The 22,347-nt window shown below is 39.6% G+C and overlaps 1 protein-coding gene across 1 annotated transcript in view; it reads left to right on the forward strand.

Annotated features, from left to right (window-relative positions):
- The first annotated feature begins 7,574 nt into the window (after positions 1-7,574).
- The window catches only part of LOC149256898 (uncharacterized), a 58,832-nt gene continuing 44,059 nt past the window's right edge, over positions 7,575-22,347 (forward strand). Inside the window, exons 1-3 of the mRNA XM_089413153.1 lie at positions 7,575-8,817; positions 9,496-9,963; positions 10,133-11,233. Of these exons, the coding sequence (XP_089269279.1) occupies positions 7,714-8,817; positions 9,496-9,963; positions 10,133-11,233 (2,673 nt within the window). The 5' untranslated portion in view covers positions 7,575-7,713. The remainder of the gene's footprint in view (positions 8,818-9,495; positions 9,964-10,132; positions 11,234-22,347) is intronic.

A 22,347-nucleotide genomic window follows, 5' to 3' on the forward strand; every position in this document is an offset into this window, starting at 1 on the left:
TACATAAGGTTGTTGTTGTTGGAAAGTTCCTTGTGGAATTTGTTGAGTTCCAGGTTGATATTGATAAGTTCCAACTTGAATTTGACCAGATGCCCCAAATGAGGGATTTGAACCAAGCTGCATTTGGGGGCCTGCCTATTGAGTAAAAGGTGGATTTTGAGGCTGTTGTGAGCCATACGGAGGGTACGATTGTTGGTAGGGTATCTGGGCCGAAAGAGGTTGTTGATATAGGATTTGGCCTGATCTAGATGGAATTGATGATCCACTAGGATAAGGTACACTACTAGCTCCGGTAGCATGAGTTTGAGACGCACTCACATAAGTTCCACCCGAAACAAGAGGTACATATGGAGGAGGTGGTTGTTGCCTCACATGCGTAGGGATAGGTGGTGGCACATATTGTCCACTTAATGGAGGACCTGAGGAACTTATAAGGACATTAATTGCCCCAACCGTAACTATTGGTTGTACAGGAACTGACAAAATTGCAGTCAATATAGGAATTTGAGAGGCCACGTTTGAAACAAACGGACCAAAAGTATGCATGGTGCCCGACGACCAAATGGGATTGTGATAAAGTGAAGACGCACTTAGAGTACCTGAAACCAATTGAGCCAAAGAGGTATAACCAGCTGGAAACAAAGTTTCATTGCTTTCAGGTGGCGGTGGAGGTGAAACACTTCCCACATATGGATAACCTTTAGGTGGAAATTCATATTCATAATCATTGTCAACACTGGGAGTATGAGTGGCTGAGACTTCTGGAGGACCTTGAGAAGAGGTTGGAAACTCACCTTCTGAAGCCATGGGTGGAAACAGTTGGCGAGGAGGAATCTAAGATGGTCTTGGAGATAACTCCAAAAGTACACCATGATTATTGCATGGACTATAAGGTTGTTGAGGAGATATAACCACTGGATCAAAAAGAAGATTTAGAGGGAACAAAACAAACCTCTGTAGACTCTCAGAAGTTTATGGATCAGCTTACTGAGATGAAGAATCTCTAGGTGGAGGACGAGAAGCAAAGGGTTGAATACTCAGGATAATTCTAAGTTCAAGACCTTGATCTTCAAGTGACTATGAAATCTCAGGATGAACTCCTTGCGATGACCCTTCAATGTCAGATGATGAAGGGGAATTATAAGGTGAACCTGGTGGTTCAGCCATGGTGACCTTTTCTCAAAGAACAATGAGGGGTGGTTGATTTGAGCCTACAATTAAAATTTACTATTAATCAAGCAATATGAGGCCAAGGATAACTGCATAGGTAAGGAATGTTATCATGAGCAAATAAATTTTAGAACTTTAAAATAATAAATAAATAAATAAGGGTGTACTAGGCAAGAGGGTTTACCAAGTATTTGTAAACCGTTATATACACCTTAGCTTAAACCAAGGACTTAATGTATGACGATTGATCTCCCGAAATGTTGTGTTCGGTGTATCACGTTTACAAGGCGACTGAATTGGTTACCTGTGGCTAAAGGATAGCAACCTAGTGGGGTCTCCCAATATATACTCAACGGTACGGAGAGCACAAGTCCGTGTTAGCGTTGTCCAATGCATAACCGTTCGGTGAGAGAATTCCCATATACTTGTCATACTAGAGTGCCTTTGATATACCCAAGAGTACTGGAGAACCTCTGATATACTTCCGTACTAGAACGAGATTTCACCCCCAGGATATAATGCAAGTAGTTAATGACAGCTGCTAGGTTTATAGATGTCGGAACACATCTCTAGCCTAGACCTCTAAATGTTTGCGTTAGGTTACAAATGCTCCTTAGGTTAATTCAGTAAATTTTAATGTTTTTCTTGAATTAAGTTTCAATTTTGGGCTCAAACGATGTCACCTGAATCCTAGAATGCAACTATATGAGAAAAAGGAAACCTTTCATTTCAATGAATTCTACACTAGAGAGGGAAGAAAGTTCAATCAATTAATGCATCAAACAATATGCCTCCACTAACTTTTCCAAGTGCAACATGCAAGAGCAAAACTAAACTTCACTTTCACTAATGAACATGCAATCTATTGAAAGCAAAAATGACCTTTACTTACTAAGATGCACTTTACCTACATGATGTTCTCTTTGATTTTTAGATGCTCATATGCAACTAAGCTTCAACTAAAGCAAAAAATGAAGATTTTGATTCAAAATACTCCTAATGCAAACAAGGCATCAATCAAAGTAACACCAAATTCAAAAGCACTCAATGAAAATGTCTTTCACTTTCTCTTTCGAATAGATAAGCAAATATACTCATTTCAGTTTGTAAACCAAACAATGTAATCTATGCTTGATAAATGACAAAGATGGATTTCAAATGCAAGATGACCTAGTACAAATGAAAAACAACTTTGCACAAGACAAACCGAAACCAATGTAAATCAATGTTTCAAGTGATTTTACCAGATGAACAGACCTAATCATTCAGCAAACCAGAGACTCAATGACACTCACAAGCGGCAAGTGACAATCAAACGACCTATAAACCCTAAAATCAATCCAATTGCACTCAAACACTTGAAAGTTCAAAGAAGTAAGAATTTGCTAATAAAATGAGGTAATCAATCAAAACATCAATAAATCCAGTCATGCAGGACAAAACAAGACCTCAGGGGCTCAGACACACTAGAGTTTGACAGAGAAACCCTAGGTTTTTTGCCAATCTTAGGGATCAACGCAGTTGTTATGGCCAAACTGGCGTTGAACAAGGGATCAATGCGACTGTTTTAATAACAAGCGCGCTGGTAGCGTGACTATTAGAGCAAAAAAAGCGCTGGGAGAGGAATAAGGCAAAAAATAAAAAGAATTTCACAAACACTTCTAGATTGAGCACTCTAAGATAGCAACCAATGATTGCACAGACCTATACAGACCCAAACTAACTGAGAACACGATGGTTGGTCAAACTGATCAAGAGATCAGTTGAGAAAGGAGGATGAAAAGGCTATAGCTTCCCTAGTGGAGTCGCCATTTTGTTGTGAAGGAAAATCCCCTTTGCGGACAGAGGTGATCCCTCTAGCCCAATGAGTGGGTCTAGAAACAAACTAAACAAACCAACATACACTTTCCTAGCTTATGTTCGACAAATGCAGAGAGAAGGAGAAACCTACCTCACTTCGATGCTAATCGCTCGAAGTCCCTGCAAGGAAGATCAAAGAGATATGCAAAATACATGAGCATATATGGCATACATTAAACATAAACTACTTAATAGATTAAGAAACATTAAGCTAATAGCATAAACATTTACATAATTATGGAAAGCGAACATTAGATGTATATTTTAATAAGCTAAAAAGGGAAACATACAACCTATGCCTTGATGTTGGAGACCTCCTTTTGGTGGATGTCTAAGTCCAAGCAAAGACTCTTCAAGCACTCCTTCTCCAAGCTAGAATGGGTAGCATGTAAGAATAATCTCAGCATAGGGATGCAACAATCAATGACCAGCTATTTGGGAATGGAAGGGAGTGAATTTATAGGAAGGGAGAGGGAGTTAGGGATCCACAAAAGAAGGTGGAAGGTACAAATCTAAAGGGTAAAGCCCATGATGATAAGATAAAGATGCCCAAATGGGAGAGCTCGACTATATCAACAACAACCAATATCCAACTCGTTGTTCCCGAAGGTTCTAGTGTACAAAGCTTCTCCTCCAGTCTGGGAAAACCTGCCAGAAGAGGTTCAACGCGAGTTTTCCTATGAAAACCCGTGCTGGCAGCATGAGTGTATAATTGAGCAACCTGCCGCTAGCATGGGAAGGCAACGGAGAAAAACACGCTGAGCTAAAATTATGGTTTTTAGTCAACCTTCTTCAAAATGGATTCAAGGCAATTTTCCTTTGATTCTGCAGGGAGGTTTTGGTCTATATATCATGATGGATATGCTGCACAACAGTCAATGTTTTGGCACTCCAGGATATGGATAGGAAGTGAACAAGAGGTGTAACAAAATACTGTGTAACAGACCCTTGATTCGTCATGTTCCCAAGTTTCAACTAAAAGAATGAGATCAATATCACTCGGGATCCAACTTAACATAGGATCTTTACACCATGGAGAACCATGATCGTTCTAGAAGAGGATCCAAAGTGATGCTAGTCCCTATTTGTCAATTGTATTTTCCACTCTATCTCTAATGATAACTTTTCATATTCTTAATGATAGCCCCTTTCCCTTCTTTTCTTGCCTCCTTGACCTTTTGGACTTCTTTCCTAAGTTTAACTTGGTCTTCTGGAATACGATCTTCATTTATAGAGGATACCGAATCTTTATGGAGCGAGTTTGAGTTTGTATCACCACAAACCTTGTGAGCCACTTGAACCTTGGGAGGAGCCACAAAGTATCCTTGGAATGAGCCACAAAGTAATATATGAATGTATTGTATCAAACCACCGCGTCGCAGAATCAATTGTAAAATCACAGGCCCTTGGCGATGGAATTAACCTTAGGAGGAAGAATTCCTGTAGGTTTTGCAACCCTCAACTGAGGTCCGCAAATTTTGTAACCCTTGACAAGAGGTCACACACTCGAAGATTCAATGTTCTGCTACTATAAGTAGATCTAGTCGGATTTTCGCTGAGATGATTTCTAAGCGATTTAATCAATATAATGCTAGTCAAATTAACATATTAGATCCGCGTCCATGAAATTGGCCTGTGTGAATCCTCGTCGATTTAGTGGATAAAACCTAATTTAAATTAGATCAGATCCATTGCAAATCCTTCGAAATAATTTGCTTCATAGATCACAACTTCAATTTCGCATCTTTTGTAACCCTCGATAGGAGGTCGCACGCTTGGAGCTTCAAAAAACTGTGAATAAAACGATGTATTGAGCATTGCATAATCAATTACAGAGGATACCAAACCTTCACAAAGCGAGTTTGTATCAAACCACCGCACCACGCGTCGCAAAAAACACCGCAAACATTATTTTAATACTAATTTAACAATTTAACATAAATATATCCCCTTTCATCTTTAGTATTAAAATTAATTGACGAAATATATCAGTTTATTGATTTGGTCCTTCATTCCATTTCTCATATTTTCTAATTCTTTTAATTTAATAATAATTTAACAATTTTTTTTAGGCTTTATCACGTAGATTTGAACTTTGAATTTAAAGTTTTATGTAGTGCTTCATAATAAGGTGATTGCCAATTGAGCTATTTCTAGTGGGCTTAATAATAATTTAACATTATTAATATTTTTAGAAGAGGTTTGCACTTTAGGAGATTTGATCCCAATGCATTTGGTAGATCCAAAGTTAAAATGGATCTAAACTAGTTTAATTATTAATTATAATTATAATATTTATTTTTATTATTTTATTTAATCCAAACAATACATTACAACATCTCTTCTATTCTGAATTCGAAAGCACCTCTCCACACAATTATTTTAATACTAATTTAATAATTTAAAATAAATATTTTACCCTTCCTCTTTAATATTTTATTCATATGGTAAAAAAGATGTACATCTAGAGCAAAAAGCAGGTGGTCTCACTCCGACCTGATAGCATACTAGTCATCCGACGTAATGGAAGCTGGGTTATCTGGGGCAGTTCTTGGAGGTGGTAGAGGGCGGAAGTTGCACTGGACGTGCCCTTCGAAGTGCGACAACCAAGTCTCCAGCTTTTCCACTTTTTCTACAAGGTGGTTTTGGCCTCGCCAGACCACCACCACTCGCTCTCTGACCTGGCACTGAAAGTAATGCATCCTGTCCAAGGTGGCCACCAACTCAACATGCTCCTCCCTTCGAACCCGTTCAGCCGACTCCACCCGATCTAGCAGAGATTGAATTAGTTCCCAGCAATTCTCCTGACAATAATGTTGAATTACCTGTGGGCTGGGAGCTGCACGCCGACCAGACCCCCGACTAGTCGTTCCACCTCGCCGCACACCACCACTTCACTGAGGTTGCTGAGACCTCCCACCTCCACCTCCAAGGGAAGCCTGCTTTCTGCCACCATGACCGCCACGCGTTCCAATGCGCAATAGCTAGGAGTGGCCAACAGTCTTGCCACCCTGACGCATCCTAGTTGCCACATCTTTTGAAGGAGCCAACCTCGCCTGGTCCCTGCGACCTGCAATGCCTGGTTTGGCAGGGGGGAGTAGTGCCCACGACACGAGGGAGGTTGCATATTGAACAGTCTAGGAGAGCCAAATCCCTCAATAGTCTTCAGAGTTTGACCCACTAAAACTTGCCCAGACCTCCACACCCAGACCAAATCTCCCTTCACCCATAAATCTCCTCAGACGACCACATGCTAGAACTTGGCTACCACCTCGCCACCAATTGAGCACCCTGGTGAGAACGCGAGCTACTTGAGAAGGAGAAGGAGGGAGAAATTAATCCTAGGTTGACGCTCCCCAAGAAGCCTTGCGTAGCCAACACCAAAATGCTGACGCCAAATACTTTGGAAAGGTGGCTCTTTTATCTCCACTGCACACAAAGAAACGACCACGAAACCACCAAGCACACCAATTTTCAGACCAAACACCATAAATGAAGAATCCCTCGCACAACCATTACCACCCCCAACAACACCACCTCCAAAGCTCATATGTTGTATATTTTTTCCTCCAGACGCCTCCAATGGACCAACTACTCGCACCTTCCAAAATCCATTGAAGACAAAAATACCAAGTTCCCCCAATTACCCGCAACTGCACTATGCAAGCACAATAAAACCCGGGGTGCCTTTGGAGCAAAATGATAATGAATTCACACAACCAAGAGTCGCAGGGGAAGATCAGAAGCTGCCACCTAGTGCTGAAAGCCCACCGCTGACTCTTGCACTTGCTTGCAGAACACTGACCAGGAGCCCAACACAGGAATGAAACGCAAACACAAATGCCGTCTTGCTGAGCCATCCCACTCGTTAAACTTTCACTAGCCACATTCGCCGAGACAAGACCAGGTTTCACACGATCACATTTACAATTGCAATTACACCTCCCGTTACACAGGTTCAGTTGAAAGGACCTAGAGACTAGTCCTTTGCCGGCATATGAACTATTAATGATCATAAGACTCGATGGCCATGTACTTCGAAATTCTCACCCCCATCGAAAATTATTTTATTAATATAAAAATTTAACCAAATTTATTATTCTTTTATTAATTTTAGCGTTTCATTTAATATATTTTTCTAATTTCTCCATGTCTTTAAGTAATATATTCCACCGATTCTAATTTAACCTTCACCCTTCCTAACTCTCAATTTTTTTTAATAATTATTATAATAACAATTTAATTATTTATAATTATTATTAACAATGAATAATTATTATTTAATTTTTTGGTAGGGCACTCTTAGTATTATGAATTTGAGCATTGGTGAAGTATTCACATAATGAAGTTCTCAAATCTTTACATAAAATCATCTATTTCTAACAACACGCTTAATGTTTAAACCGCAACAGTTTTGCGGGTGAAATGTTTAATAACTTTGGCGAATCAACCATTGAAATGGACATTTGGATTGTTCAATATCTGTACATTTGGATTGTTAAATACCATGGGTGCATGGCTATGCACCCGTTGGTACATAAAAGAAAATGAGCGCCAAAACATTTGAAAAAAGCACATCACTGAAATCTTCAGCCGACAGCTTCTATACCATTCTTGTAGCATAAAGGAGGCGTGCCCAGCCCAAGCCCTTTCATTCGTCGGCTTTAAAATCACTAGCTAGATATGGAGGATAATTTTCGGAAAGCGTTACAGAGCTCCCCAGAGGAATTTCTGGATCTGGTGGAGAAACATCAGTCGAGGTCAGAAAAATCCTCTCTTAAAACCCTCGTATGGTCACTCAACAACAAACCATCTTCCAATTCCATTTCCAAGCTCTGTGATGCCCTCTCTCTACACACAGCTCGAGCGATTTTCGCGTTTGAAAATTTATCCAACGGCTATGGCCAGGAAGATGGAGAAGATGGCAATGAAATTTTCAAAACCCCATCTCCACAGAAGAAGCGCAGGAGACGGATCACCAGAAGCCAGAGGAGTCCCATACACGAACCTGTGCGCACCGAGCCGGAAAATGATCGACGGAGGGCCAAGATATTGAATAGCCTGAGGGGTTACTCGTATTTGGCACAGCTTTGCATTATGCATCCTCAAAAGGCAATTTCTCCGGCTGATTTGTTCTCCACTGTACATACGTTGCACGACAAACTTGTCTTGTTCGAGGGCGATTGCGTTTTACAGGATTGTATAACAGCTATTTGCGAGCAATGGTGGCGAGATTCGCTGCCTGGGAAGGAGTCTCTCATTGCTCAATCTCTCCCTTGTTTGCTAGCAAAATCTCTGTCAGTAGGTCGGAAGATTGATGTTCACAGGGTGTATTCAATGAGAGAAGCTTTCACTTTCTTTGATTTCATGGACGATAGTATTGATGATCTGAAGCACATGCTGGTTCGATGCGCTTTGACCCCCTCGTATTTGAGAACAGAGGATGGGAGACGATTTCTGGCATTTCTTTTTGGATTAAATGCTCAGCTGGTAAAAGAACTCATTACCATCTTTCGTTCTCAGATTCCCTTTGGTCGAAATTCCGTTCTGGAAGCTTATGGCGAAATTCTCTACAAGGCATGGAGGTTTGCGAAGGGTTCTTCGCTCGAGGAGATCGAAAACAATTGCATGCAGGGTTTAGTTGAAGGGGCCATATATGCCTCTTCTAAAACGCTCGCTTCGTCTATCAGAAAGGTTTTAGGAGGGTTTATCAGTCAGAGGACCCAGGATGGTGTCGAGGCCTTTCTTTATCGCCTCCAAGAACCTGTACTATTCAGGGCTCTGCAGGTATGTTCCCAAGGACTAGATTTTGACAATTCTTCTCTAATCAAATTGCGTCCTCTTTAAACTTCTTCCAACTGCTAAAATTGGATTATGTCTCCATATTTGATATCTGTCGTAAAACTGAAAATATTGAAAGGGTTCACTGCCCGTTGGTCGAGCAGTAAGTTGGAGGTGGTTGCCATGGGGAGTCCCAGTTTGGTGGACACTTCTTTCTTGCCAGTGTGAACACTGAGAGTCTAAGAAGTGATTGCCGATACCTGGCCGCCTACCAATCACTCTGCTTGCCGGGAATCCCATGTTATTTGGTTGTCTAAATACCCATTGGTTCAAACTGATGATCCAAAAATTCTAAAATGAGATCGAAGGCCTCTAGAAACAAATACGAAACTTTAATTGCTATTTTTATTATCAACGCGGTGCATGTTTTACAACTTCCAGGGTACATGTTTACATCAGTAAGTTTGGACGATCAAAGGACTCTACGCTGATTAAGGCACTCTTCTAGAGTGATCGATCGAACACCAGTCTTGAGATTACAATGAACTGTTACTAAAATTTGACAATATCTCCCGTGTGCTCAAGTTGTTGCTCCATCAATATTAACTATAATAGTCATAGGCAGGCAGCTTGCATCGGTTTGAAAATTCTATTATGTGCTTCTAAGGTTTTCTTTTTCGGCAGGTAGCAAATTCAAATGTTCGCCGCAATGCGTTGCTTTTGCTAGTAGATATGTTCCCTCTGGAAGATCCAGCGGCATCGAAAGAAGAGAAAGAAAGTTTGTTAGAGAAGCAATTTGTGCTCCTTGAGAAATTGCTGGTAGATGATTGTCCTGATGTGCGCTCTGTAGCTGTTGAAGGTGCTTGCCGAATTCTTCGTCTATTCTGGGAAGTTGTGCCATCTACAATCACCGTGAAACTTTTGTCCAAAGTCATGGATGAAATGGCACATGACACAACTAGTAGTGCAGTCAGGTGTGCAGTAGTGGATGGAATGATATATTTACTTGACAACCCACAAAGTCATGAGCTGCTGAAAGTACTACTTCCAAAGTTGGCACCATTGCTTGATGATCCTGTCTTGGCTGTAAGGACGGCGGTTGCAGATCTCCTTTTAACCTTGAAAGACATTAGAGCACTTCAATTTCATAAAGTATGTTCTTTATTTTGGGTTGTCGGTTGAACTTCTTGGAAATTGCACAGCGAGATTGTTATAATGCAAATCAGTACTTGATTAACTTAGAATAATGCTTCCTCATTTTATAAAACAACTGGAGTGCATTGCTTTCCATCATTTCATTTCAGTTTGTTTTTCGATGTAGGTGGTGAACCTGGATTCCATACTTTGCTCTCTTGCAACTGACCTATGTTTGGTTGCACAACGACTAACCAGGCTTCTAATTCCATCGTACTTCCCGTCGAAAGTGCCAGTCTCTGAGGCATGCAATCGTTTTATTACTCTGGTAAAAAGATCCCCCCTAGCAGGTGCAAGGTTTTGTGAATATGCCCTGTCAGAAGGGGTTCCTCCAAAATCTCTTATTGAATTAGTAAAAGTCTTAATTAGTCTGTTCATGGGACCGACAGATTTAGATACTAAGGAAAAAGAGGGTATTTTGCTTGCAATTAGAAATCTTTGTTCCAGCTTAGCCAGCAATCAGTCATGCAAAATAGCCCTTTGCGAGTTATTTTCATGTGATAACTTCAATTGCATGTTAAGTTCTGCAAGTAGTCCGTCAGCTTATACAGCTATATTGAAGATTGCTTCAATTATTCCACCCAAAGACATATCAGTAGTTGTTAAACATTGTATCAACCTTATCATGGACTATAGTGCTGTTCTTCAGAATAAAACAAAACAAGAAGAATTTAGAGCAGCTCACAAGTTAATACTTGCATGGGGTGGGTTTGATGATCTCCTAGAAACTTTGTCACAACTTCTCCACAATGTCTCAAATATTGCTGGTTCTGGCAGCATTGAAAGTGAAATAAATAGGTCAAAACAAGACAGATCACGGAAATCACACAGGAAAACTAAATGGCCAATAAAAATGTCCATGAAATGGAATACGATGAAAGGGAGAGGCCAATCTCATAAATATGGCAAGGACCATAATGAAGAAAGTCTTACTATTGCCATAGCAGCTGCATGGCAGGTAGAGAACTTACTGGCAGAAGAGGACACTCGAAAGGCCTTATTAGCATCTTCAAAATTAGAACATCTTTCTTCTGGTCTTAAACTTACTGTTCAAATGATTTTTCGTCTGCATTCTGACTTTTCGGACTGCATGGTTGTGTCACCTCTTCGAGCATATATGGCTTTAATAATGCATGTCGCTGTTCGACGGAGCTCTTTCAAAGATGCAAAGTATTCTTCCAGCAAAACCAAGAATAAAGATCCAGACACTTCAGTAGCTTCATCTGCTGTAAGTTTTAATTATATTCTTTTACTTGTATTTTTTATTAATTTACTTTCAAGAAGCTTTATAATGTCATGGAAATTTGATGACATCTATAATTTTCGTTGTTGTGAATGCATGTATTAGTTATTTTGTGTACTCTAGATTCTAGAATAAGATTTATGGACTGCCTTCTGTAGCTACAATAAAAAAATTGAAATCACCACAGAACACTGAATGGAAGTTTTGTCAATTTTCATCCCCAGACATGTAATTCATCCAATTCCTTAAAAGCAAAATATGTGTGAATGGGTATTCCATTCTTCTTCTAATCTTGTTTATTCTCTTTGACTAGTACCTCGTTTTGGACTATAAGCACATTATCTAACAACTGTCTCTACACTTTTATTAACAACTGTCTGGACACTTCTGGTGAGAAATTGGTTTGTTCTTCATATGCAGCAACAAGCATGCAGCTCTACGAGGACCAGTATGGTTCTAGTTCCCAACTCTGGTCCCTCTTCGGGAATAGTCTGCATCTCATATGCCCAAGCTAGTTCCCATTTTCAGTGTATTCAATTTTGTATACCCCCTTAGAATTTAGAAGCAAGGTTGTAGTATGTACGTATACAGAACAATTGGTGCCAGGTATTCACAAAACGCAGATCAGTTTCGCAATTCTCTCTGAAACTTTGTGTGAAGATGGGTGCAGGTCTGTGCCAATAAGAGGAGACAGATCTCGGGTTTCCTCTCTGAAATTTTGGATGAACAGAAGGAGCAGATTCACATCACCTTAGGGCAAGAGATCAAGGGTCTGTCTGCACCTTGGATGGGTTTAAGGGCAGACAGACTAGGTCTCGGATGGCTAGAAAGAGCAGAAAGGCAAGCTAAATCTCGGATGCATGGAGGAGCAGACAGGACCTCGGATGGATGGTTGACCTCGGCATAAGAATGTATCCATAGTCCTGGTAAGTCGCAGTATCAACAGTATGATCAGTCTTGGATCTATGATTGTGAAGGAGCATGACAATCTCGGCATTCCTGTGAATGAATCTGCCTGGACATATATATTTGCTATCTCAGACATACATGTATTCTCTGCCTAGATGGAAAGTAGATCTCGGTGGATCAGTCAATGTGATTCAGAACTCTTACTGTCCTCACTGTCTCGGCCTAATGGAGATCACAGTGATCCTGAAAGTGCTATCTCAATATCAACATATAGATATATTATAATTACGTTGAAGAGAATTTCGGTGATGACTGTGTCTACTGCAGTCCTGACATAATAAAGAGCAGTGACAATCAAATCAGGACCTGCAGTCTCGAGGGAGCAGTAAGCAACTATGATAGTTGCAATCTCGGAATAATGAGGGGAACTGTGATACTGATGACTAGGATGAACAGTCTCGACAAGGATCATGATCTCACAATGTTACACATTATCTCAAGCTACAGTAAGGTGCTGTCACAAGTCATGATCTGTTTATTGAAGATCATAGTCTTGATGAAGAGTGCAGAGATCACCTCGGTGGCAATATCAAGGATCAGTCATGGAGCAGATGTTAGAAGCAGTAATGATGATCTCAGTGATGGCGTCCATGGTGGAGCAATCATGATGATCTCAGCGGTGATGGAGGAAAGGATTGATGTCTCGGTCTTGGTATTCATCAATGGAATCTCTATAAGAAGAATTTTGCATGGGTTTCCTCTCCAAGAGGGAGAGGTTTTGGCCCTGGCAGAAAGCCAAACATTTGTGTTCTTGTCTCTTTTGTTTTTGATAGCAGTTTGATAAAGTGAAAACACACACTAATAATGAATGAAAGATCAAAATAAGATAAATTGTATAAATACTTTACATATTGTTATCATGTATTAGAAAAATCATTGTAATTTATAAATGCCCTAGATTTTTCAACAGAGAACCTCCTAGAAAAATTTTCTCTTGATTTTATCCCCTCATAAAGTGACAGCTAGGGTTTTAAAAGTTCTTGCTCCTTTCAACGGTTTGATATTTTTGTAGTAATTCTCCCTTAGACTTCATTACCCAAGTAGTTAGTAGGCACTAGCTTCCATATAGATGGTCAAAAATCAAAAACATAAAAAAATCTTCTTTTTCTTCTTCTCTTGAAATTTTTGGCCCTTAAAATTTTGGCCTTGAAATTTTCGACCCTTCAAAGGGAAGCCACTAGCGTTAGGGTTTGATGCCAAATTCAACTAGGGCATGAGCATTGAGCTGGATGGAGCACATTCTAATTATTGAGCCTTAAAACATCAAAATATGGCAAATTGCATGGTTGGGAGCCCCTCCCTAAGGCTGATGTCATCAACCCTAAGCAATTCTAGTGCCAGGAAAACCCTAATTTTGCATCGAAGCTTCAATTTAGGATCAATTGAAGGTTTGTGGATCTTGATGTCGACTATATCAATGTAACAAAACTTTTCTCTCTTCTTGTATGCGTAATTGTGCTACTTTTGAGTCATACACCAAAAACCATAGGTTACAAGTGCATTTATAGGCTGCTTTTAAGTTGTGCTATTCGTTGTCTTGTAGAATTGAGTCTTTTCCTTAGCTTGAATATCTCAAAAGGGCCTATTCAAATGTCAACTTTGTATTAGTGCCTTAGAATATCTATTAGGTGACCAAAACTGGCAAGCCTCCCTTGTGGTGAAACTCTAGTAAAGAGTAGGAGGTGGAGTGATATGGTGACAATGAGCCTCCACTTCATTGTTGTTCCTTGGTCCAGTTCTTGTCTTGTGAGCCCTCTCACAAGACCTACTAGATTTTGAGGCAATAGGTCCAACTAGAATATTTTGATAAAAGAAATCTGATCCCATTAATAGGATCTACTCATTCGAGATGCCCCAATTTTGTATATCAACAATAACACCAATATTCGACACCTCTGTTGACGATGCTCCCTAGAGTGTTTGTCCAACGCTAGAATTTGTCTTCTCAATGTTAGCCAAGGGGGGAGGTGAAGGATTTGGGTCTAGATCTCCCCTTCCATGTGATCATTTGCCCCTTAATGGATCGCTATAACAACATTGTACTAACCAAATAATACTTGCACATTGTTCTATGAAGTAAAAATTAAAGGCTAAAGCTAAGAAGAAAAGAAATAGAAAAATCAATCCAATAACATAGGAATTTTGCGAAATGGTTTCTTTATTATGGCATGAGTGAGCTCATAGTTTATCAACCTAAAATGGGAGGAGACACTAGCAATTTATAACTTTCTTTCCTAACTGCTAGTTTCCTTCATCCATTTGAATATTATTTTCTTGACTTGTCATCCACAAGTTGGAGACTAAGTCGATTTTCATGAAAATATTGTTTCAATTGAATTTCCCACTTGAGGGTATGACTTGACTTCACAAGTCTCTAAGAAGTCCAATGTTCCCTTTGCCATGTCCTTGGAAAACCAATGAATGAAGAATAATAACCTCTAGAAGCTTAATGTTTGACTCGGAAGCCTCGACATTCACCGAACAACTAGATAGTGCCTTGATTTGGTCCTTGACTTGCTCCATTAGCTTTACTATAGTTTGATTTGGTTGAAAATGACTAGAAAATGCCCACATGCTAATCTCTTTTGTCCAAAATGCCCAATGTGCAAGCTGACCCTTCCAACAACTACCTTATCGTCTTCAAACAACTAGTTATCTTGAATTCCCATGAACAATGACTCGACTTGCCACCCTTTTTGTTTAGTTCCAATGGCTTGATGACTTTGCTAGATGTTCCACCTATTTTGGCTACTTTTCTTTGATATGACCTATGACGAGCCCTGTTAGCATTGGCACATTATCACCTCTATCGCCACATTATCATGGCCAAGTGTAGCCTCTCTAACACCTTGAGGAATTTGAAGAATTCGAGATATGGGTTTTGTTGCTCTATTCTTATAGATGACTTTTAATGTAATGCATGTCAATAATTGCCCAATGCTACCCTTATTTTGCCACCTAGAAGCTTGTGCTACTCGTTGACCAACTTTGACGAACAATAATTTGACAATGCCTTCATTGTTTGGAAAAATTCCATGTGGCATGTCATCTTCTCGTCAAATTGAACAAATTGCGATCATGTTGACTTTTGACTTTCTAGACCACTTGTATTGGAAAACATGAATTACATCGAGAAATTTGAAAAGTATTGCAAATACTAAGAGGGGGGTGAACCAATATTTCTTTCAATTGTTATATTATGCCAGTTAAGATTTTTTCACAATAGGAAGCACAAGATATACTAGAACACAATAAACAAAATAAAAATAGTTTATATTAAAATAATTCAAATGATGAGGACACCAATCCTCAAATTTTGGCTCCAACCATTACAAAAACTTCAATTCTTACAAGGCTCCAACCTTGAATGAGGACACCAATCCTCGAAGACAAATCCAAGCACCAACCTGGTCTAAATGAGGACACCAATCCTCCTAGGCTCCAACCATCAATACTTTATCAAAATACTTCACAAATACTTCCTTCAAAATGTTTTTGAAGCTACTCCAAAAGTCTTTAATCACGCTGGTCCAAGGTTTGCTCAAAAGCGGTTCAAGATTGCTCCAAGAAGGTCCTCCAAAGCTTGCTTCAAAAAGATCTTCATTATGTGCTCCAAGTCTACTCCAAGATTGTTTCAAAGAGGCTTCATTTTTTGCTACAAGGAAGACTTCAAGTTAGCTCCAAAATATTTTCCAAATTCAGCTTCAAGTCCTGCAACAAGGGGTTTCTAAGAATTCCCTCCAAATTGTTCAACAAACCATGCCACAAGTCTGCTCAAAGAAGGTCTTTAAGGACTGCTATAGGTCTGCTCCAAGCCTTTAAGAATGCTTCCAGAAAGGCTGCTACAAAAATGTCTTTAAGTTTGCTTCAGATAAGCTCCGAATAGATGTAGCATATAGACCAAAATCCAAGCCAAAGTTTGAGGCTAAATTCTAGTGTTTTTCCTAGCCAAGGTCTGCACAAAATAGGCTGAAGTTTGAGGTCAAAGTAGGCTCAAAAGGTGCCCAAATGACAAGTGAAGTTTGCACCTCCTTCACAGCGCCGAGGTTGCAAGCTTGGGTCAGTCGACAGGGGCGTTGAATTATAGGGCTGAAGTTTTGTCTTGCAGGTTGAAATTCGTCTTTACTTCAGTTTTGCGTTAGGCTGAAATTCGCTCTACTTACAGGACTACCTTAGTTTCTCTTCAAGGGTCGAGGTCTGCTTCTTTAAAAGGGTAGAGATCCATGCTGGAAAAGAGGTCGAGGTCTACACAAATATAGCCAAGATCTTGTTCCAAGAATTGATAAAAAATTCACCAAGAAACCATTAGCCAAAGATAAGAAACCAAAATCACAAATTGTTGCTTCTTCGGCTTGTCTTAAGATTCATGAGGTATGAACCTATCTCCTTCCTTCCTCAGGCCAAATTGCTTCTCCTCGATGCTTGGTTGAGTTTATGGTTGGATGAGGTCGAAGTGACTTTTGTTTATACTAGACAAGTTGCTCCAAATAGGGCCTACTTCTCCAAGATAGGGCTGACTTGAGCAAGGGATTGACATGTGGTTTTATGACTTGGAAAGTTCATTTCTCCTTAGTGGAGAGGAGTTTTAGGGCATGTAATAGCTCATTGGAAAGGGCTTAAAGTGCTCTTTAAGATTTTGTCATTCTTGTTTTCAGCAAGACATCCTTTGATATCAATAAGGAATTATTTCTCAACAAAAGGTTGACATAGTGAGATTACCAGGTTGAGAAACATCTTAGGGACACTGCACCAAGGCCAAGACTACATACAGACACAATAGACACATAACCATGTGGTAAGATATAGGTGTACCTAACATGGGCTAGATTGGCCCCTGCACTCGTGATCACCCCTACAAAAGTAAGCTCCTTTAAAACCATGTGTCCTCAAGTAACCCCATTTAAGGCTCTTCGATCCTATACAAGATGAAAGGAGACAAGGATGAACCCAAAGGTACCAACCATGGTTCAACCAAACGCAAGGTCTAGGACTCTTAATACAAGATTTTGAGATTTTCATGTGAAGATTTTCTATATATAATTTCTCAATGATATTAGTGGCTTGAAAGATAAATTGTAAAGATCATTAGGAAGTAATTATCAAATTAGAAAATTAGTTTCTACTATTCATCTTGTAGAAAATTGAACATGGTATCAGAGCTTTGTTGAAAGAGCAACCAATAAGTCACCCTAAGAGACATGTTTTCAACAACTTGACTATTTCTATTTGCTGCCCAATATTCACAATGCAAGGCAAGGTTAAGAAGGAAGCTATTCAAAGGCTAGAGCGAGCTAAGGAGAAAATCTTTGTTTCTGCTCTTTCAGGCACTATTACAAATAGCAGTGATGTTTGGTTAGTAGATAGTGGTGCCTCTAGGCACATGACTAGTTTTCGAGAAGCTCTCACAGATTTGATAGAAAGAGATTCAACATTACAGGTGGAACTTGGAGACAATGCCAAGTATGCGGTAAAAGGAGTTGGATCAGCTACGTTTTAGCTGGAGTCTAGAAACTCTATGCATGAATGAACTTTTATTTGTACGAGGGTTGAAGAAGAATTTGCTTTCTATCACAGCATTGGAAGATAGAGGCTATAAAGTTGCATTATTGGATGGACAAGTTCTTATATGGCCTAAGGACTCAAGCATAGAATTTGCAAAAGTGATTGGTGTTCGAGAAGGACTATATAGTCTAATAGGATGACTAGCTCAAGCATTGGTCCATGATATCAATTTATGTGAGCTATGTCATCTAAGATTTGCTCATTTACATTACAAGGATTTGTCAACATTAAGAAAGATGGTTACAGGTCTTCTAGAACTTCAGATTGAGCATGATGGCATCTACAAGGGTTGTGCACTTGGTAAAAATACCAAAGGATCTTTTCCGGGCAATGATAGTAGATCTGAGGGGTTCTTGGATGTAGTATAGTCAGATGTATGCAGACGTATGACTACAACTTCCTTGGGTGGCTACTTTTACTATGTAACATTCATTGGTGATTTCTCCCGAAAGACTTGGATCTACTTTATGAAGACCAAGGATGAAGTCTTCAACAAGTTCTAGGAATTCCAGGTACAAGTGGAGAACTTGAGAGGAAGGAAAATCAAAGTCTTGAGATCAGATAATGGAGAAGACTATAGTTCCAGGGACTTCAGTGATTTTTGCAAGGAGGCAGGAATCAAGAGGGAGTGGATTGTTCCTTATAATCTTGAACATAATGGAGTAGCAGAAAGGAAGAACAAAACTGTTGTAGAAGCAGTAAAGATGATGATTCATGATCATGATCTTCCAATATTCTTATGGGAAGAAGCTGCCAACACAACTGTTTATGTGCAAAGCCGAACTCCATACCGAATATTAGAAGACAAGACTCCTAAGGAAGCATTTGCAAGAGTAAAACCAAAGTTTAGTCATTTAAGGATCATTGGTTGTCCAATATATGTTCATGTGCCCAAGGAAAAGAGGAAGAAGTCGGAACCTTTTGGGAAGAAGGGTAGCTTTGTGGGATACAACGAGGCTTTGAAGGCATGCCAAATCTACATTTTAGAACGACGTGAGATAGATTTCAATTGAGATGTTAATTTTGATGAAAATGTATTCTTCAGTAGGACTATAGAGTCCCACATGGAGATTGATGATGAGGAGTAGGAGGTTATGAAGAACGCAGGTGTAGGTCCCTCTAGACAAATTATTCATTCTTCATATGATCAGGAGGAATCAGTAGAACTGGTAGAACCTACAAGAGGTACTGTTGTGACTAGGAAGATACCAGCATGGCTTTGTGATACTTTACGATATTCAGGGGGACATGCAACTCATAGAGGTACATTCAAGGAGAGTAAACAACCTAAGAGGTACTCAAGTTATATGGCATTAATGATCCACATCATTGATTTCAAGCCTTCTAGGTAAGAAGATGCAATAGGCTAATAGGTTTGGAAAGATGCCATGATGGAAGAATATTAATCCATCATCAAGAATGATGTGTGGTAGATAGTTTCAAGACCAGAGAGGAAGTCAGTGTTGACTTCCAAGTGGATCTATAAGATCAAGCATGGCAGTATTGAGAAGTACAAAGCATAGTTCGTGGTGAGATGGTTCTCCCAGAATGAGGGAGTTGACTATAATGAGACACTTTCTCCAGTTGCGAGGTTCAATTCTACTAGAACTATAGTTTCTCTTGTTTCTATTATGGGTTGGAAGATACATTAAATGGATGTAAAGACCACATTTCTCAATGGTGTAATATAGTAAAAAGTGCACATAGAGAAACCTTAGGGATTTGAAGTGCATGGGAAGGAGTCTCACATTTGCGGGTTCAAGAAGGCCTTGTACAAACACAAGCAGGCACCTAGGGCTTGGTATTTTAGGATTAATGGATATTTGATGAGTTTGAGCTTCACCAAGATATGTGGATCTCGACCTTTATTTTATTTTTGTTGATGGTGATCCTTTGATCTTGGTGCTATATGTTGATGATCTGTTCCTTATTAGGGTAGAGAATCTCATCATTTGGTGCAAGAGGGAGTTGCCCTCAGAGTTTGAGATGAAGGATCTTGGCCTGATGCACTGTTTCATGGGATTGGAGGTGTGGCAACAACCTAGTGAGATCTTCCTTGGACAAGGGAAGTACATTGTTTAGATCTTGAAGAGTTTTGGTATGATGGATTGCAAGTTCATGGCTACACCTATGGTGACTAATCTGAAGAAGCTTAGTGTTAAATTTGGCAACTAGGGCCAAACTCCACCTTAGACAACTCATATGATGCAACTGATATTTTTATTGGATTCCTCTCTCTGAGAGGTGTAGGATTGATCTAAAGATCATCTCATTCTGACATGTATAAATGGAATTATGAATTTATTTTGTTTATGGCCAATTGTCAAGGTCGGCCAACAAACTAATGTAGGCTCAAAAACCCAACAATCACGTCTATTCATCCTCAACGTTTGCATATAAATAGAAGTTTCCTTTGCCTCTTTTGGACATCACTCATTCTCACACATATCTCTCTCTTAATCTGATCAGGTACAAATTTTTGGGCAGCTTCTCTCTCCACATGTGCAAAGGAAAGGACAACAATTTTCTGTTTTGGATGTTGACCAGCGTTGATCGAATTTCAGGAAGGGTTTGACCATCGTTGACCAACCAATGTTGACTTGTTTGACAACGTTTTTGTTTGGGAAAATTCTGTATGGGCAGGCCGCATTTATGGGCACAGAAATTGAGGCAATTTGTACTGTTTGACCAATGTTGATTGTAGAAGGGTTTGACTACAGCGTTGACCAAGCTTGATTGAGTTTTTTGGGACTGTTTTGGGCTGATTCAGATGATTGTTGGAGGCCGAGTTGACTAGGTTTGACCGAGTTATTTTGGAGGTCAAATTCTTCCTTGTTGACCAATGTTGACTTTTTGGTTAGGGCTTCTTGTGGCTGCTATTTGACTGGACAAATTTCACTTTGATTGGGCAAGTGAATATTACATATTGTACTCTTTCTCTCTGCTGAACTTTTGAAGAATAATAAGAAGAATTGATCAAAGGGTTTCCCCCCATTGGGGTTTGTCCCTGTTTGGCGCCATATCTTGTGTCTTCTTGTCTTGGCTTGTCTTCTAATGTTTTATTTATGTTCTATCTGCATTAATTGTCATGTTAATGTGATTGCTAATTTGGAAATTGATATTGAGCTAATAAGAAAATTGAAGTAAATTGCTCTTAAGCATAGAACATACCATTGTTATCTAAAATTAACATGGTGTCAGAGCTGAGGTGAAGACAAAGCCAAGCAAGAGTGAAAAGAGCAATCAATGAGAAGAGCAATCACTGAGATTTGTTAGACAAGAAGAAGAGTCAATGGCCTCCACATCCTACTTCAAATCTCATGACAAGCTTCATGATAAGTTTGATTATCATGCATGGAAGATGTCTCTTGATTTGACTTTAAAAGAGCAAGATGTTATGGACTATGTGCAGGGAAAGATTACTGAACCTCCTTCTAATGCACCGGCTACTGTTAAGACAAAGTACAAGAAGGGTGAAATCAAAGCAAAGAAGATCATTAGGGATTCTATTCATAAGCATTTAGCTGGTTACGTCTCCTATTTGAACACATCAAAGGAGATATATGATAGGTTGGTTGGCATGTTCAAAGCTAGCAATGCAAACCAAGTTTTCTTTCTAAAAAACAAGCTGAAGGATATAAAGAAGGGAAGAGGTGAAGACATTCAATCCTACTTCATGAGGATTATTGAGATAAAAAATGATCTTTCGATTGGAGAAGCTATTGCTAATAGGGAGCTTACTCTCATTTCCCTTGGAGGACTCCATTGTGAATGGCACGTGTTCAACACTACTATTCTTAACAACGACAAGATTCCAGGTTTTGAAGAATTGCTGACTAGATGTTCTCAAGAAGAAACAAGGATGATGGAACTCGATATGCCTTCAAATAGGAATGATCCTACTGCATTCTCTGCTCATGCTAAAAAGAAAAACAATGCAGGTTCAAAGAAGCAATGTTAAGGAAGACTGGCTTTCAAGAATGGAAGGGAAGATGCTTCATTTGCAACAAGTTTGGCCACTATGCTAGGGAGTGTCCTAATAGAAGGGATACACCTCATGATGATGACAACAACAACAATTTCAAGGGCAACAACAATGAAAAGAATGGTAGGTTCAACAAAAGAGGAAAAAGGAATGCTCTCGCTACTTAACATGGAAATGGTCGCCTTCCCAAGAGATCAAGAAGCACCAGGTATGATGAATCTAATGTTGTTAATAACAAGCAAAAAGAATTTTATCTTATATATGCCTTCTCTATTGCCTCTCTTCTGGATACCTTGGGAAATTGGTTGATTGATAGTGGTGCCTCAAGGCACTTCACTGGGTATAAGGAAGCTCTTTCAAATCTGATTGAAAGTGATAGAAATATGGAAATTATCCTTGGAGACAATGCCACCTATCCCGTGAAGGGAGTTGGGAATGTTACTCTTCAATTGAATCAAGGTAGCACCATTCATCTACAAGAAGTACTATATGTACCTGATCGAAAGAAGAACCTGGTATCTATCTCGGCAATGGAGGACAAAGGATTCAAGGTGGCATTCATCGATGGAAAGGTACGTGTTTG

This window comes from Pinus tabuliformis, chromosome 6 (genome assembly GCF_031772625.1).
Source record: "Pinus tabuliformis cultivar Carrire ecotype Pingquan chromosome 6, CPIR1, whole genome shotgun sequence".
In the NCBI taxonomy this organism is placed as follows: Eukaryota; Viridiplantae; Streptophyta; class Pinopsida; order Pinales; family Pinaceae; genus Pinus; species Pinus tabuliformis.